At 48.0% G+C, this 19,010-nt stretch overlaps 1 protein-coding gene across 1 annotated transcript in view; it reads right to left on the bottom strand.

Annotated features, from left to right (window-relative positions):
• pld3 (phospholipase D family member 3) overlaps window positions 1-11,178 on the bottom strand; it is a 29,836-nt gene extending 18,658 nt beyond the window's left edge. Inside the window, exons 1-6 of the mRNA XM_069907683.1 lie at window positions 11,000-11,178; window positions 6,219-6,287; window positions 5,785-5,853; window positions 3,459-3,631; window positions 2,765-2,948; window positions 625-742 (exon numbers count right to left, since the gene is read on the bottom strand). Coding sequence (XP_069763784.1) covers window positions 625-742; window positions 2,765-2,948; window positions 3,459-3,631; window positions 5,785-5,853; window positions 6,219-6,245 — 571 coding nt within the window. The 5' untranslated portion in view covers window positions 6,246-6,287; window positions 11,000-11,178. The remainder of the gene's footprint in view (window positions 1-624; window positions 743-2,764; window positions 2,949-3,458; window positions 3,632-5,784; window positions 5,854-6,218; window positions 6,288-10,999) is intronic.
• Between the last annotated feature and the right edge of the window lie 7,832 nt (window positions 11,179-19,010).

The raw sequence follows: 19,010 nt of genomic DNA, 5'->3' as shown, positions 1-19,010 counted from the left end.
ATATCTTTTTCAATTCAAGATAGGATGTCTTTTTATAGGTTGAAGTGGACTCCGTTTGCTAAATATATGCATTTAAGTTTGATTTAAATATGTTTTTAAGTTTGATATTTTAGTATTGATAATTTTTTTTTCTTCTTTTTTTTGATGTTAGTATCTTTATTTGTTATGCTTTATCTTTTTTTGTGTAAGGGGGTTTTTTTATATATAATTATTGTTCATTTTATTAACTCTTCACTCTTTCACTCTTTATTTTGGGGGGGGTTGGACTAACTTTAAGCTAGGTCATTAATGTTGTGTATTAATTTGGGGGGGGGGTTTAGTTTATTTAGTCTGCCGATATAGTATTGTAATTTTTATTATCTTATGTTTAATCTTTTTACTGTAACTTTCTATTTTATTCATGTTATAAAAATCTTAAATAAAGTTTAAAAAAAAAATTAAATTTAAATTTAAAGGGTCACCAGCCTGGGTGACCAGCGAAAGGACATGTCCCTCCCTGACCCACTCCTGCACTGGGATCCCATTTTGTTTCATCTTCTCAAACATCAATACCTGAAACCCTGATCTTTCACCAGGATACATCCCCACCCACTCCAATCATTTCCCCCTGCCCCACTTCCTCACCGCTCTGTTGCAACAGGGTCAGGTCAGCTGACGTCTGCGTTCTGGACGGTTTGCTGACGGCAACTCGTACCGATAGCTTCCTGGAAACCCTCTGCAGTTCCTTGAAAACGGCCTCCCCCTGAGAAGGCAAGGTAATAATCAAAGGTGGAACGGTGGTCTCCGAGGGCAAGGGCGATGGATGGAATACAGGGAGGTCAGGAGATGACCCAGGGCCAGAGGAGGCACACTAACCAGCACAGGTACAACCCCGGCTGGGGCAGTGAGCCCACGTCAAGGTTGCACAAGAGGACGTACTGGAACGCGTGATGAAGGCAGAGTGGAAACAGGCCTTTCACTCCAACAGGCCTAAGCTAACCTCAGGCGGCATGGTGAGTGCAACGCTGCTACAGCATCGGCGACTTGGGTTCGAATCCCGCGCTGTCTGTAAGGAGTTTGTACATTCTCCTCGCAGGTTTCCTCCATGTGCTCTGGATTCCTCCCACCCTCCAAAAACATACGGGGGTTGGAGGTCAATTGGGCGGCACGGGATCATGGGTCGGAAGAGCCTGTTACCATGCTGTAGGTTTAAATTTTAAATTAAAAAACCCCAACCCATATACTGCATTCTACAAAGTAACATATTTACAGTAAAACCTCGTTAGAACGCGGAAGTTGGGGTCCAAGATTTCATACCATGTTACAGCCAAGTCGCGGAACAGATGCATATATGTCGAGAGTGCCCATGGATAATCAAACCCAAGTACAGGTACACAATCCTTTATCTGGACATCTAAAATCCGGAAAGCTCCAAAATCCGGCAAGTTTGGAGAGAGAAACGGCAGCGCGAGTCAGGCAGGCGGGTGGGGGGGGGGGGGGGGGGGGAAGAAAGAGACCGGCAGCAGGAGTTTGGCGGGCGACCGGCAGAGTGACTGGAAGGGGGTGGGGGTGGATAGGCAGCAAAATTTGGGCAGGCTTAAATCTGGCTTTCTGAAATCCGGAAAAATCCAAAATTCAGAACACACTGTCCGCCAAGGGTTTCAGATAAAGGACTGTGTACCTGTATTACCAGTTTTCAAAGGATCTATAACTAACAATTTTAATGAAGGAAAGCAAGCACATTCTTTTAATATTGGGATTCTGAATTTTAATCAACTATTTTACAGAAAAATTGAGTTTTCCCCCAATATTTTCTTCAAAATTACCACTTAAAAGGAGTCGCCATTACAGATCAAAGCGCTATATAACGTGGACGCTGACTGCCCAGGGACATCTTAACAAGGTCATTTCCATTTTTAATCGACCAATCAGTTAAATTGCAGTTAAATTTTCACAAGTTGAAAGAACATTATTAATGCGGCACCATTTGATCCAACATGGTGTTAAATAGGTGAGAAGTAAATGGACTCATGATAATGGAGGTAATTTATGCAGATTAACACCTTGAAAGAAACTAAATTCAAGCTGAAAATGTACAAAATGTCAGTTAAATACAACTATTAAAAATAAGCTAGGTATTTAATTTATAATTTCAATTGGTTCCCTTTGTCATCTTGATCAAAGCAATGGATTTTGAGGGCAAAACACATATCAATAATCTGTCAAACCCGTCCAGTCCATCTCTCTTTCAAAATTTGCAGAGTTTGGAGTCTACAGACACCCGCGCTATAAGCAATTCCTTAGATTAACGAATCGCGTTCTAATGAAGTTTCCGTGTAGTTACGATTTTATTCTATACTTTGCACTATAATTTCTTTAGCGCGCTGGTTGCAAAACCTGTGCGACGGCTTCGAGGGTTCTTATTGTTAAAAAAAGTTTTAGACATACAGTACGGTAACAGGCCCTTCTGGCCCATGAGCTCCTGTCGCCCACGTGACATTTTGGAGGGTGGGAGGAATCCAGAGCCCCCCGGAGGAAACCCGCGCAGACACGGGGAGATCGTACAAAATCCTTACAGACAGCGCGGGAATTCGAACCCCGGTCGCCCATTGTCCAGCTAACTGGGGCGATGCTTGATAAGAGGATCATTCTGGCCTCCTGCAACCTCAGCAACGGGTCAGTGTCGGGGAAGGAGGGACCACCACCAGTCAGCACCCACCCACCCGCCGATTTCATTCCGCGATCTCGGTGAGTGGTGAACACGCTGAATCAAGTGCTTACTGACCTGACCGGCTGAGGGCTCCTTGGTCTTGGTGTCATTGTTTATCATTGTCCAGTAGAAGGAAGCAATGTCAACGCTGCTCTCTGCTTCACGCAACAGTTTCATCCAGCTGTCGGCAATGGAGGGGTTCCTGGTTGAATTGGGATCGAAGTGCACCCCTTCTGGAATACTTTCGACCAGGATGAAACTGGAAAAAGATGGAAGGGTCTCTGTGCGTGCTGTTCAACCCGATACCGGGGTAAAGGCCGCATGACTCCTCAACGCTGCATTCTTCCCCTCACTGAAGCAGCGAGCACCGACAGACGGGACTCGGACATCAGTGGTCCTACCAATCCCACTTACCCCAGGAGAGAGAATGGGAGTTGCATGAGGGAGGTAAGCAGACTTTACTATTCCTTTTAATAATATCCTCAGCTGCCAATACATCAATAGCCCGTAGACCGGACAATCAGAGACTCGGTGTGTAGCCGAGCAACCGCTACAACAGAGTGCCACTTATGGGTACCAGAGGATGGATACAGTGCCAATGCCACAGGAGTGGGGGGTCACCTGAAGGGGGTGCTCGCAGCTGCCATCCCCTTGGCTACCTGCAAGGGGCACCACAGCCCGCCATCCCCTTGCCCACCTGCTTGGTCATTTTACCCGCCAGCCACACAGCCGCCCGGTCAGTCACCTCACCCGCCATGCTCTTGGCTACCTGCAGGGATCGGCGCAGGCTGTGCCCACGTGCCTGGCAAGTTTTTCTGTCCCACTCTTGGTCTGAGCTGCCTTGTTTATTTGATGGTTGAGTGGAAAGAGCATCAACTGGATGAGCATCAGGAGGACAAGGACGACGATGACTCCCAGAACCAGGACCACCTCCCGGTAGATCTGGAGGGGGGAAAACAAATTCATTTGGTGTTAGAACACCCCCTGAAGCCACCTCACTGAATGCTCTGTTAACAGAAGGAGTGAAGCTGGAGGGAGTCAGCAGGTCGTGGAGAGAAATGGTCAGTTCATGATTTGGGCAGGGACTTTTTTTCACAGACTCAAGAAAGGGATCCAATCCAAAACACTGGCAGACCATTCCTCTCCATAGAGGATGCCTGTCCCCAAGGCCCCGACAGCTTTGTTTCAAGGACGGTGTCTTTCCTGCTGCATCAGACTAACCTCAGATTTATTGTTAAGGGTACATACATGACATTCCATACAACTCCAAGATTCATTTTCCTGTGAATTACAGTGAAACCCCGATTTAATGCTAATTTGGATACAGCACCACGAGTCATTGGACTCTGGTTTCAGGCCTCCGGGCAGGAGTGGGGACATTGGGAAAGACATAGCAGTATTGTATCATCGGGTCAGGCAAGTGTGTCCTCACATTGCAGAGAGATTCCACACACCACAACGCAGAAGTAATTTGTGTTATAATTTCATCTGTAACAATAGCGATTCATCGAAACCTTGATTGTGAATGATCCCGCTTTTATCACGATGAGATTTTTTGACCCAATGATCGCGTTATAATGGGGTCACACTGTATCACTTATTGGTAGTGCAATAAAAAACGATTCTCAACGTGCACACACGAACAAGAATGAAAACAAACTGACTGCAATACAGAGAAAAAAATCTGTAATATTTAAATATTTTAAAAATTTTTAAATTTAAGTTTAGTCATAAAGCACAGTAACAGGCCCTTTTGGCCCACGAATCTGTGCTGCCCAATTGACCTACAACCCCGGTACGCTTTGAACAGTGGGAGGAAACTGGAGCACCTGGAGGAAATCCACGTAGACATGGGGAGAACGTACAAACCCCTTACAGACAGCGCGGGATTCGAACCCAAGTTTCTGGCCCTGTAACAGTGCTGTGGTAACCATGTGACAAAATTAAGAGTCCTTAAATGAGTCCCTGATTGAGTTTGTCGTTGAGGAGTCTGATGGCGGAGGGGGAGCAGCTGTTCTTGAACCTGGTGGTGCGAGTCTTGTGGCCCCTAGACCTCTTTCCTGATGGCAGCAACGAGAACGGAGCGTGCGCTGAGTGGTGAGGATCCTCAATGATCACTGCTGCTCTCCGACGGTAGCGTCCCTGTAGATGTTCTCGATGGTGGTGCCCCATTCAGCCAAGTTTTCAATCTCCCTTCGTCGTCCCTTTTTATACAACCTACTACCGTGGTAACATCAGCAAAATTTGTAGCCACAAAGTCATAGGTGTAAAGTGAGTAGAGCAGGGGGCTAAGAACGCAGCCCTGTGGTGCTCCAGTACTGATGGAGGTTGTTCTTTCCAATCCTCATTGATTGTGGTCAAGGGGCAGGAAAATCCAATTACTCAGTAGGGTGTCACTGTCCAGGTGTTCCAGGGGCTTTGAATAGAGCCAGTGAGATGTCATCCATCAGAGACGATAGGAGAATTGGAGCCACTCAGACAGGAGCTGATACGCTTCAACATCAGCCTCACAATGACCTCACCCTGGTAAAAGATGATGCCCTTTGAAAGAGTGTAGGGTCAATGTTACAGAGATACCTACAGTAACACTACAACCCACACTTTATTACACACTTAAATATGGGCTGACTTGCCTGAATAGATGCAAAATAAAGTTTTCATACATCTTGAGAACTGTGACAATAAACAATGCCGAAACATACAAATTTGTTCAGTTCCCACTTCTGATTAAATAATATTTTGCTTCTTACAAACCGTCCACAGCGTCTCTTCCTAGTTACGCATGTTCAGTTGGGTCTCTGCAACCGGTCCTTGTAATTTAACCCTTTCTGTCGCAGAGCTGTTGGAACAGCACAAGTCTGGGCTGCCAGCCAGTGCGACGAGACAGACAGACACCCATCTACTCCTGCAAATAAACAATCTGCTGGAGGAGCACGGCAAGTCAAGGGTCAACGTATTCGGTCGGAAACCCTCGTCAAGGTCAGGTTCAGACCCAAAACCCTGACAATTCTTTCTCTCCCACTGACACTGTTGCCGAGTTCCTCCAGCAGGTGGCTTCTTCGTTCCAGATTCACCCATCCTCTCCAGTTCCATACCTTGTGCAGTCCTGGGGTCTGCGTGCTGCAGGCTGCGCTCTCGTTGGGGAATGGCGGAGAGGTCTTCACCTACAGGGAGAACAAAGAGGTGGTTATAACGTAACAACACGCATGTTGGATCCTGACAATCCACAGAACCGCCAGAGGCTAATTCGGATGACCACACACAGCCTGATGAACATGTCCCCATTATCTGCTGATCACAGTCCCCTCCCACCCCCAAAGGCATATGTTCATAGGCACGCACTCTCTCCATCTTGTACTTATCCCTTTCACACAGGCACACCTCTTCTCTCCCTCTCTCTCAGCTCACCCACCCTTGTATTCTCTCTCACACACGGAGCAGAAATATTAGTGAATCAAGTCAAAAATAGTGGAGACTGGCCACCATGACCCTGGTCTTCTCCCACCCGAGGCAGCGGCTGCCTGGTTACCTTCTGGTGGATGAGCTGTAGCTTCATGTTGTGATCTCCTGGATCAATGCTGGTGGCTCAGTCACGTTCCTGCAGAACGGAACAAGATGGGGCGTTAGGGAGGTTAGGGGAGAGGTGGGGGGGGGGGTGATGGGTGAGTCGGAGTGGCAAATGATTGAGGGCAGGAAGGGCTCGCACTCGTAGGAAGACCGAAACCAGTTGTTGAATACCAGAACAAAAGGCCTTATTTCCTACTTGCTCTTTGAGGAAGTTATCCAATCAATTCCACTATCCAGAGTCTTTAAAAAAATAATTTTTAAAAAATTGGGTTTTATCTAATTCCCTATTGAGCTCCAGATCTGAAAGAGTTGCCCAGAGTAAGATCCTTTCACCACTGGTCCCTGGCCCAGAATCTCGTTCCACGAGAACAGTTCCAACTGAACCATTTTATCAAAGGGCAGTGGGGTCAAAGCAGCACTTATAAAGCCTGACTCAAGTCTGACACTGTCTGTAAGGAGTTTGTACATTCTCCCTTCGTCTATGTGGATTTCCTCCAGGGGATTCCACCCTTCAAAACGTTTTGAAGGTTGGGAGGAAACCGGAGCACCTGACACGGGAAAGGACATGCAAACTTCTCGCAGACAGCGCTGGTTTGAACTTGGCGCCTTAACAGCGTTCTGCCAACCGCACCGCACTTTGTGATTGGAAATCACCAGAGATTTATATTGCTGCCACTTCGGCTCTTGATAACACAGGATGTAACATCATCCACTTCCAAAGGTCTCTTTTATTTTACTTACAGCAGGGTGAAGCCGATTCCAGCCCATTAAACCCATGACGCCCAATTACACTCAAATCATCCTACAATCCCTGTACATTTTTGAACCATGGGAGAAAACCAGAACACCCAGAGGAAACCCACACAGACACGGGAGAGAATGTTCAAACTCCTTACAGACAGCGCCAGATTCAAATCCCGGTCACTGGCGCTGTAACGGCGTTATACTAACCGTGCTGCCCGAGAACTTACTGTTCACCCATTGCCCACCTGAACAGTGTTTCATCACCTGGAACCTTTTCGGTGGAGGAGGAGGCGGACGACTGAGATTCAATGGAGAGGACTGTGACATTTAGGGACAGAGGTACACGGGATCAAAACAGGCCTTTTGGCCCACTGTCCAATCCTTGACCAATGCCAGCATCACCCTCATATTGCCCTAACCCTCCCGACTGTCGGCAGTCCAGACGTTACATTCCTTGGGCTTTGCTCAAACCTTCTGCTGTGGTTCTAGAATTAGATTGAGCTAGTTTGTTTTTAAAATATTGCCACGGTTGTGATTTGCAGGGTGTGTAGTTTCTTTTTTAAAAAAAAAGGACTTTGTGACAGGTTTTTGGATCCTCTGGGCTTGTAACAACGTGCTTTGCAAAACGAGTGGAGTTTCTATTAAAGGTAACCGAGATACTCTTGCTAAATGTGGTTTCAGTCTTCTTTGGAAAAATAACCAAGTTTATCTTAAAAACCAAGGCTGTGTTTTCCACAAAGTGAGCAAGGTCAAATCTAGCCTGTTGTAAAGTAGGTGAGCAAGGCCTTAAAAGACAAAAGCTACTTAGCTCTCAGATTGCAGACAAACAGTGCAGGGTCCTATGCCAGCAATTCGGGAAGCCAGAAAACATCATGGACATGGTTTCTATGCAAATCTAAAACCACGTGGAGTCAAAATTATAGGGAGGAAGTTCAAATGATTGCAAAAGAATACTGCCTGCGCTTTGCAGAAACCTTCCTTGCCCTCCACTAAAACCACCAAGTGATTTGAACTTCCGTCAGATACTGGTCCAAACCGCTGAATTATCTGCGGAGTGAGAACATTCCTCTCCCCTCCCATCCACATCCAGGAGCTCACCTTGATACATAAAGGCTTCACTGCATTACAAAGCCTCCCCACTGGTGCAGAGGGACTGTTGTCTCTAACAGGGTCATACGTAGGGACCGTCGACTGTAACACTGGCACCAGGGCCCCATATGGGCACTGTGCCCTCTAACACTGGCACCCAGAGTCATACACAATGCCAATCTCAAGGTTATACCTGATGTCACACATGTGTTCTGATAATAAATCGGAATCAATAATATGTCAGCCCCCAGATCATCTTCCTTTACCAATGTAAGGGAATCAGTGGCTTGGATGACAATTGCCCAGAGCCGATGGATCATTCAGGGGTTCCATCGCAGTAATAGTCTTGCTCATGTTATCTGGACAGTTTGCTTCTCTCGGATGGGGGTGGGTGTGGGGGGGGGGGGGGAGAAATGGGAGAAACATCTGAAGGAGATGTACACAATAGGGGGCACAGATCAGTATGTAGTGCTAAATGTTCTTCCAGAAAACTCAAGGGCTCTGAGGCGGGGGGATGGGTAAGGGCCTTGGAGGGAATCGGAGACAGAACTTGTTCACCTGGCATCTGAATGGTCAGCCCCAAGGACTGTGACACCAAGGCACTGTCACCACAGATGCATGCGAATCAATCACCAAGATACAAATCAACATCTGGTAAAGCAGATGGCTACTTGATGGCTGTGAAACACTGTGAATGTAGTAAAAAAACACATGCAGAAACGCTGGAGGAATTCAAGCAGACTCGGAGCGTCCATAGGTGGTAAAGATATATGACCAACGTTTCAGGCCTGAGCCCTTCTTCATGGTATAAGTAAAGAACAGGAAGGTGCCAGGTGGGGGGGGGGGGGGGGGGGAACACCTCCAGACCAACAAAAGGTGTTAATTGGATATGGAAGCGAGGTCATTGGGTGTTTCAAAGCAGAGGATTAACAGGTATTTGATTAGTCGGGGCAGCCATGGTTGCGGAACAAGTGGGAGGATGGACCAGCTCATGATTAGAAGGGCTCCTATATCTTGGAATGCAGGGTTTTTTGACAAAGCCAGTGCAGGGCAGTGAGGAACCACTTTTTTGCACAGTGACCACATTTCCTTGTGATGTTTATCAGCTGCTTACATCCAGTGGGCTGGAGTCCTTCCAAACTCCTAGTCCACTCTCATATTTATGGTAGGACAATGCAGGAGAAGAAACCCAGAAGGTCAAACATTGTGCTTTATGTAGCAAAGATAAAAATACATAACCAACATTGTGGACTTGAACTGTTTATCAAAATTTGAGCAAAATGTAGGCAGGCATTCACATTCAGGCCTTTGATACCCTGGCTAATCAACAACCTATCAATTTGTGCCTCCACATTCACCTGTGGCAACAAAATCCACAGATTCACCACCCACTGGGTGAAGAAATTCCTCCGTATCTCTGTTCTAAGCAGACGCTGTTCAACTTTGAAGTTGTGCCCTCTTGTCCTAGACCCCTCCATCACAGGAAGCAACCTTTCTACATTGACGCCGTGCACACCTTTTAGCATTCAAAAAGTCCATTACTCCCCATTCCACCTTGGAACCCTTCTTCGAGACCTGGAACCTTTTGGAGTGAGGAAATTCAGTACGTTGCCAAAGATCTCAAAACCTTCGGAGGTGTACCGTGGGGAACATTCTGGCTGGTTGTACGGCGGCGCCAACACTGAGGACAAGAATAAAACTCCAGAGGGTTGTTAACTCGGCCTGCGACATCACCAGACTTCACCCCATCGAGGACATCTACAAAGGCTTTAAAAAAAACCCAGCAGCCTCCAACCTCAAAGACCCCAACCACCCAGGCCGTGCCCTCTTCACCCATCGGGGAGGAGGTACAGGGAGCTTAAAGACAAGCACCCAGCGGCACAAGGGCAGCCTCTTCCCCTCGGCCATCAGATTCCAAAACGATCAAAGAACGAAACACACCAGTAAAGTTTGGCTGAAGTAAAATCAAAATGCTGGAGAAACTCAGGTCAAACAGCGTCCTTTATCCAGCGATATTGTGATATAAAGTAACTAAGTCAGTGTCCTTTATCCAGAAATATTGTGATATAAAGTCAGTGGATTTGCTGAGTTTCCCCAGCAGTGTTTTTAACCATAGACTCTACCTTATTTTGTCTTTTTTTTATTGCACATTTGGAGCGAGGTTCATATCAATAATTGCTGTGAAGCTTCCGCAAAACAACGGATTTCAGGACACGTTCACGTCAGTGGACCTGAACCCCGAAAGTCTTTTTTTTTTTAATTGCACATTTGGAGTGAGGTTCATATCAATAATTGCTGTGAAGCTTCCGCAAAACAACGGATTTCAGGACACGTTCACGTCAGTGGACCTGAACCCCGAAAGTCTTTTTTATTGCACATTTGGAGCGAGGTTCATATCAATAATTGCTGTGAAGCTTCCGCAAAACAACGGATTTCAGGACACGTTCACGTCAGTGGACCTGAACCCCGAAAGTCTTTTTTTTATTGCACATTTGGAGCGAGGTTCATATCAATAATTGCTGTGAAGCTTCCGCAAAACAACGGATTTCAGGACACGTTCATGTCAGTGGACCTGAACCCCGAAAGTCTTCTTTTTATTGTACATTTGGAGTGAGGTTCATATCAATAATTGCTGTGAAGCTTCCGCAAAACAACGGATTTCAGGACACGTTCAAGTCAATGGACCCGAACCCCGAAAGTCTGCAAGCGCTCGGATCGTCGCCTCCAATGCTGGAGGAGCTCGCAGCTCCCCGCTCCCCCCTTCGGTCCCGCAGGGTGTCCCGGGCTGGACCCCTCCTCCGGCACTCGCCACCCCGATGGTCCAGCAGCCCGGCACTGAGCCGGGCCCTCGGATCAGTCCTGGCCGCCCCGCTGTGTGCCAGCCCCGGTTGCAACAGCCCAGTTCCTCACCGGCTCCCGGCGCCTTCTCTGCAGCTGCGGCCACTCGCTCCCTCGCCCTCTCTTGCTGCTCCGAACCGATCATGTGTCCCCCAGGCAATTCATGGTACAAAGACTGACATCAGGATCACATGATGTCCAGGTCATCAGGGCGCCTCCCCTCTCTGGGAAAATCCTGTGCCTTGCAATGCAGTTCTCTATTCACGTTGGCAGTGTTGAGTCTGGCTTGCTCCTGGGCAATGAATGCTGTATGGGACCAGGGCTCCTGAGTCATGCAGGTTGGCTAATGGCTTCCTGCAGTGGTTCTCAACCTTGTTTTCCAGCCAAATTCATCGCCACCTGATCGCACAGCGTTCTCCGGTCCTCGGGGCAAAGCGCGCAGACACACAACTCGACATGGCACACAGACAGGCAATACATATGGAGGGCAAGCATTCACCTCTACAAGGGGCAGTTCCTTGGGGGCGTTCACCATTCGCACTGCCCCGCGGGAAGAAGCTGCTCCTCAGCCTGGTGGCGCTGCCTCTCATCCTCCTGGATCTCTTCCCCGACGGAAGCAGCTGTGCCTGGGGTGGAAGGGATTGATTTTCAGACAATGATCCCGGTAGATCACATTGATGGGGGGGGGGGGGGGGCAGGGGGGAGGCTCCAGTGATCCTCTCTGCCATTTTTATGGCCTAGTAGATTGACCTCTGATCCAATTCTCTGCAGCAACCGTACCCACACTGTGATGCAACCGGCCCGGACGCTCTTGATAGAGGTAGAAGGTTGGCAAAATGGTGGCTGGTGGCCTTGACCCCCTTCAGTCTTCTCAGGAAGTGCAGTCGCTGTTGCGCCTTCCTGACAAGTGAGGAGATGTTGAGGGTCCACGATAGGTCACCAAGGAACTTGGTGTCTCTCCACTCTCTCCACTACAGAGTTGTTGAAATGTGGTCGTTCCTGGTCCTCCTGAAGTCCACGATCATCTCCTTCGTCTTATCCACGTGGAGAATCGGGTTGTTCCTCTCGCACTAGATCTCGAGATTTCCCACCTCTTCTCTGTAGGGTGATTCATCGTTGTTGCTGATCAGGCCGACGACTGTTGTGCCAATAGGATGCCATAGGTGCTCTGTGGTTAGTAAGGGGTTACTTAAGGTGGTATGTGAGTGGAAAAATAAAGGTTGAGAACCACTGGCTGAGGGGTTTCAGAACCAGGGGTCAAGGGGGTACCACTTGGATGCCTTGAGCTTGGGTTCACCATAGGACAGGACGGGAATCAGAATTTATTGTCATGAACATGTCACAAAATTTGTTCTTTTGTGTCACAGGTGCAAATGCTGCTATAAATTAATTTTTTTTAATAAATAAATGAGTGCAAAAGAAGAAAAAGTGAGGCAGTGTGTGGGGTTCATTGTCCATTCAGGAATCTGATGGCGGAGGGGAAGAAGCTGTCCTTGTGCCACTGAGTACCCATCTTCAGACTCCCAATCGTAGTGGTGTGAAGAGGGTCTGGCCTAGGTGGTGAGGGTCCTGCTTTCTTAAGACACCACCTCTTGTAGATGTCCACAGTGGAGTGAAGGGCGATGCCCATAATGTTACTGGCCGAGTTAACAACCCTCTGTAGTCCTTTCCTGGCCTGTTCATTGGCACCTCTGTACTAGTGATGCAGCCAGTTGGAATGGTGACCTACCAAATCCCCTCAAACTCCTCACCAAGTCTATCCGCTGGCGAGCCTTCTTTGTAACTACATCGACGTGGAGGCCCCAGGACAGATCCTCAGAGATGTTGAGACCCAGCAACTTGAAGTCCCTTCCCACTGCTAACCACCCGATGAGGACTGGTTCGTGTTCTCCTGATTTCCCCCACAATCATCTCCTTGGTTTTGATAATGCTGAGTCCAAGGTTGTTGTCGTGACACCACTCAACGAGCTGATCTGCCTCCCTCCTGAACGCTTCCTCTTTGCCGTCTGTGATTCTGCCGATGATCATGGTGCCATTGGAAAATTTGTAGACGGCATTTGAATTGTGCCCGGCATCACAGTCATGGGTGTAGAGGGAGTAGAGCACTGGGCTATAAGATCATCAGATGTAGGAGCAGAATTAGGCCATTCGGCCCATCAAAATTTGTTGAAATGTGGTCGGTTCCTTGCTCCACCATTTGAATCGTGGCTGATGTATTTTTCCTTTCATTCTCCTGCCTTTTCCCCATAACCTTTGACACCCTTTACTAATCAAGAACCTGTGCTTTAAATGCACCCATCATCTTGGCCTCTACAGCTGTCGGAGGGAACGAATTCCACAGATTCACCACATGAGGAAATTTCTCTTCATCTCTGTCTTAAAGGGATGTCCTTTTTATTCTGAAGCTCTGGCCTCTAGTCCGGGACTCTCCCACTACTGGAAGCATGCAGTTACGGAGGGCACAGGAAGTGGCGGGATCCACTCGATGTCTCTGAAAGGACTCTTCTGCTTCTTCTCTCCTTGGAAGGGCCGCTGGATTGTGGCCCCTCTTTGCAGGGCAAACAAAAGTAAAGTGTTTTGTGGAATTTGTGCACATGATGGAACCTTGTATTTGAATACAGGCAGATGGAAACACCAATATCCCTGAGCGTAAACCCCTCCGAAAGGTAGTGGACACACCCCAGGACATCACAGGAAAAACATTCCCCTCTATCTACAGGGAACATTGCCGTCGGAGAACGGCAGCGATCATCAAAGACCCAAACCATGCAGCACATGCTCTGTTCTCGCTGCTGCCATCAGGAGAGAGGTGTAGGGGCCACGAGACTCACACCCACCAAGTTCAGGAACAGCTGCTCCCCCTCCACCATCAGACTCCTCAACGACAAACTCAATCAGGGACTCACGTGCACTTTATTGATTTTCTTTTTGTTCTCTCTGCATTGCCCAGTCAGTTTGTTTACATTCATTATCTGTTTACAGTTCTTTGTTTGTTTAAATGCTTACGCTGTGTACAGTTTATATTTTACACTACCAATTAGCAGTAATTCTGCCTGGCCTGCAGGAAAAGGAATCTCAGGGTTGTATGTTATGCCACGTATGTACTCTGACAATAAATCTGAAATCTGAGGCAAGTTACCAATGTACTGCAATTGTCAACTGCACATGTCCTTCAGTCCACTGCGTGTTAACCCTTTACACTAATCCTACACTTGTCGCATTTATTCTCCCCACATTCCCATCAATACAGCACCCCTCCCCCCCAGATTCTACCACCTACGTACACACTGGAGACAATTCACAGAAACCAATAAACCTACTGACCTGCACGGCTATGGGATGTGAGCCGAAATCGGCAGACCTGGGGAAACTCCTGCCATCACAGAGAGAATGTGCAAACTCCCACACGGACAGCCCCCGAGACCAGGATTGAACCCCGGTCTCCGGCCTAGTGTGCAGAGGTTAGACCCTGAACAATGTCATATAATTAAGAATATAATTTGAACAATGCAATAATGGTTTGATGTTTGTTGCTAGGTAACCCTTGCTCAGCTAGTAAGTTTCCACCAGCCTGGAGTTTCCCCATTCAGGACACGTGCAAGAACGATGCGAGAGGAAAGGGGAACCTGGTTATGGGGTTGGTTCACATAATGATGCAGTTCTCAGATGAATAATGTGTAGCTTGATGCTGATAGGGTAATGCTTGTCACAAGGGAGAAGACTGTTTAGGATTGGTCAAATCAGATTGTGGCGGGGGGTGGGGGGAGCGGTATACCAACCGATGTAATTGTATGTTCAGGGGAGGTCCTCGAACAGCTTCTTCCCGCGGGCAGTGAGAATGCTGAACGACCAAAGGAACTGCTCACACTAACCCTCCGAGACCCTCACATTTACGAAACAATATTTATTTATTTGTATATACGAACACTTGTCCTGCATATGTATTGTTTGTCTGTGTGTGTGTTATGTATGGGTGTGTGTCTGCGTGTTTTGCATCGAGGACCAGAGAACGATGTTTCATCAGGTTCCATATTTTGATGAAGGCCTCAAGCCCGAAACATTGGTTCTGCATCTTTGCTACATAAAGGACACTGTTTGTCCTGTTGAGTTTCTTCAACGTTGTCAACCACAGTGTCTGGAAACCTTTGTGTTTTACCTTTGCTGGGTCTAATGGAGTTTGGTGAGATCCCACCTCAGTGCATGCCTGTTCCCCATCCCATCCCCAACGCTGCAGAGCAAATGACCAGCCAGGAGAACCAGGATTGATCATGGAAGTAAGCAATACTAAAGTGAAAGCCGAAACTCTGAATGTGTGAAAATGAAAAGGTTTCTCAAAGCAAATTCTCATTTCCCCTTTCTGTGTCCTCCATGTGACACAATTCCTGCTTCAGCAGAATCAAGGCTGTGGGTTGTGTTTGTAAAGCTCTTGCCTGATGATGTCTGTGCTTTGGGAGCTCAATGCCTTCCCAATGCCCAAGAAGCCATGGCCCACCACAGATCCAGCTCCCACAGTGGACCAAGAATGAACACTGTCCGCTACACATCAATAATTCTGCAGTGGAGAGAGTGGAGAGAACCAAGTTCCTTGGAGTTCACTGAGCTAGTGACCTATCGTGGACATTCAACATCTCCTCACTTGTCAGGAAGGAACACCAACAACTGCACTTCCTGAGAAGACCGAAGTGCGCAAGGCCACTGGCCACTGTCATGTCAACCTTCTACAGGAGCTCTATCAAGAGGGTCCTGGCCGGCTGCATCACTGTGTGGGTATGATTGCTGAGGAGAAATGGTTGGACATCAATCCACAGGACCATAAGAGCGGCAGAGAGGGTCACTGGAGACTCCCTCCCCTAATCAACATCATCTACCAGTGTCATTGTCTGAAGAGGGTGCGCAAAATCACTGAGGACCCCTTCCACCCCGCACACAGCTGCTCCCATCGGGGAAGAGATGCAGGAGTATCAGAGCCAGGCTGGGGGATGGCTTCTTCCCACGGGCAGTGAGAACACTGAACGACCCAAGGAACTGCTCACAACTAACCCTCCGAGACTCTCATGTTTACAAAACAAATACTTATTTGTATAGATGAATACTTGTCCTGCATATGAATTGTTTGCCTGTATGCGTGTTATATCTGGTTGTGTGTTTTGCACCGAGGACCGTGATCGCTGTTTCATGCCAGATGACAATAAACTTGACTTGACTTGAAGCACTGTGCTCCCGGTTGAGTTGCATGGATTGGAGTGTTTGCAGAGGTCCTGCCACTTGAGATATTCCATTAGGGCAACCTCTGTTGTTAACCATATGCCAAAGACATCATCAACCAGCCAAAATTCATCCCCAGTCGGAGATTTCAAACTCGTGACACAGCGGTGTAGCTGATAGAACTCCTGCCCTGCTGCTCCAGAGACCCACGTTTGATTGCAGTCTTGTGGGGGTTTCCCTTGGGGGCTCTGGTTTCTTCCCACACCCCCTGCTTGCCTTCATCAGTCAGGGTACTAAGTGCAGGAGTGAAACATGAAGGTCTGCAGACGCTGTGATTGCAGTTAAAAACACACGGTAAAAGCTGGAGGAAGCCAGCCGGTTTCTCAGCGTCCACAGGAGGTAAAGATATATCACCGACCTTTTGGGCGTTGGCTCAGAATGTAATGGAGGAATTGAGAGAAGGGAATGGATTCTTTACAGGGAGCGAGTTGTGAAACAATTTAACGGACAAATTCAGAGAAGGGTAAATCGACGAAGGGCTCAGGCCCAAAACGTCGGTAATATATCTTTACCTCCTATGGACACTGAGTTCCTCCAGCATTTCTGAGTTTCTGCGTGTTTTTATTAAAGAACAGGAGTTTGGTCATCTTGTTAGAATTGTACAAGACATAGGTAAGCCCACACTTGGAGCGCGAGTCCAGTTATACGACGAAGGATGTCGTTAATCTGGAAAGGGTGAAGAAACAAGTCACAAGGACTGGAGGCCCAAGGGTTATAAGGGAGCAGTTGAGCTTTTTTACCCTGGACCATGGGGTGCTGAGGGGTGGCCTTAAAGTCCTGGAGCACAGGGGTGGCACAGTTGGCGCAGCAGTTAGCGCAACGCAGTTACAAGGACTGGGACTGGGGTTCAAATCCTGCGCTGTCTGTAAAGACCTTGTACCTTCTCCCCGTAACTTTGTGGGTTTCCTCCAGGGGCTCCGGTTTCCTCCCGTTCAAAACGTGCTGGGGGGGGTGGTTATAGGTCAATTGGGTGCAATAGGGCAGCAGGGGCCCATGGGCTGAAAGGGCCTGTTACCGTGCTGTAGGTCTAAATTTAAAAAATAATAAAACCATGTAGTGTTGAGATTCGTTTGGGCTTCAGAAGGAAACAGACACAGGGAATGGATAACTAAAGGATTTATTAACACAGAAACAAACAGGCTGGCTACCCCATTGTGGAGACAGCCTAATGCAGGGGGTGACCTCTGTATCTGCAGGAAGACCACCTCGGAGGCTGACTCCACCTGGCCGGCTCCAATTCAACTGACCTGGATATAAACCTGAGCCGGCCTCTCTTGAGCCAATCACTCGTGGAGCTATCAGGACTGAAACTGGTGTACAAAACTTAAAATGGATTAAAGCCTGTAGTACAGTCTTCTCTGTGTTTTGTGTCTACTTGCTGCACCACAGTGCACCACAGATCAGGAGGAATTAACAGCACAAAACAAAGTAATTATCAATTTACAAGCAGTTGGAACTTAAGCCCAGCAGCAGTGTGCAATCAGAAGCAGTTCCAGGAAGGGGGGGGGGGAACGCACTGGCTTCCCACTGCGGAATACGCCCATAGGGAAAGAGGATTCCGACTACGGAGGATACCCTGCACATGGGCTACCTGCAGGGGTATACACGCTCCTGTACCCCTGATCATTGGGTGCTCCGTTGTGTCTACAGTGATAACCTGGTGATCTTAAGAGATTGCTAGTCCCTTACCTGCAACCACATGGCAAAGAGGAGGTGAAACTGAGGTGCTGCAGTTTACAACTTCCCTTGCTATAAGGTATGGGGCTGGCCAATGGGAGTGTGTGCTCACACCTGATTGGCAGGCTGGAGAAGCTGGGCCATGAGTACCTTGATGTTGACGGACAGCTGGTTTGGCTTCAAACATAACAGGAGATGGTTACTGTCTATAGACACTTTCAGGTGGCCAAAATCCCTGATTGTAAAGCCACATATTATTCCAATATGCGGCTGTCGGGAGGCCACTTGAAAGCGCAGGAGACGCCTGAGAGGCGAACTTTGTAACCCTCCTCTGGGAGGGATAATCGCCGGAGCACTGAGGTCCCTCCCTGCACATGAATGCAGCCGCCTGACAGCTCCCCTCCCCGCTGCCCCTGCCCCCCAGCGCGGGACATCAGGACAGGTGTGGCTGGCGCGGGCTGTCAGTGTGGGGACATCCTGCATGGGGTTGATCAGTTGGATGGTCACAATCTCTTGTCAAAGTCAAAAACTAAAAGGCATTGATTTCAGGTGAAAGGGGAAAGATTTCAGGGACATCTGAGGTGCAACTTTTTCCGCACAGAGGATAATAGGACACGTTCCCTGAAGACGTGGTAGAAAAATTAGAAACAGAATTTATTGTCCCGAACATGTCACAAAATTTGTTGTTTTGCGGCAGCGTCACAGGGCAAATATTACATTTAGAAGTAAATAAATTAATGCAAAATAAGAGAAAGTGAGGCAGTGTCTGTGGTTCATTGTCCATTCAGGAATCTGATGGCGGAGGGGAAGAAGCTGTTTTTGTACTGTTGGGTGTTTGTCTTCAGGCTCCTGCACCTCCTTCCTGATGGTAGTGGAGTGAAGGAGGAGGTGAAGGAGGAGGTGAAGGAGGAGGTGAAGGTAGACACTGCTTCCTTAAGACACCGCCTCATGTAGACGTCCTCGATGGAGTGGAGACTGATGCCCCTGATGGCGTTAGCCAAGTTCACAACTCTCGTAGCCTTTTCCTGTCCTGTCCATTAGCACCTCTGTACCAGATGGTGATGCCACCTGCCAGAATGCTCTCCATGGAACACCTGTAGAAATTTGCAAGAGTCTTTGGTGATACACCAAATCTCCTCAA

Source organism: Narcine bancroftii, chromosome 13, assembly GCF_036971445.1.
Source record: "Narcine bancroftii isolate sNarBan1 chromosome 13, sNarBan1.hap1, whole genome shotgun sequence".
Classification (NCBI taxonomy): domain Eukaryota; kingdom Metazoa; phylum Chordata; class Chondrichthyes; order Torpediniformes; family Narcinidae; genus Narcine; species Narcine bancroftii.
Note: the sequence above shows the minus strand (reverse complement) of the source record. Positions and strands in the feature narration are given on the sequence as shown.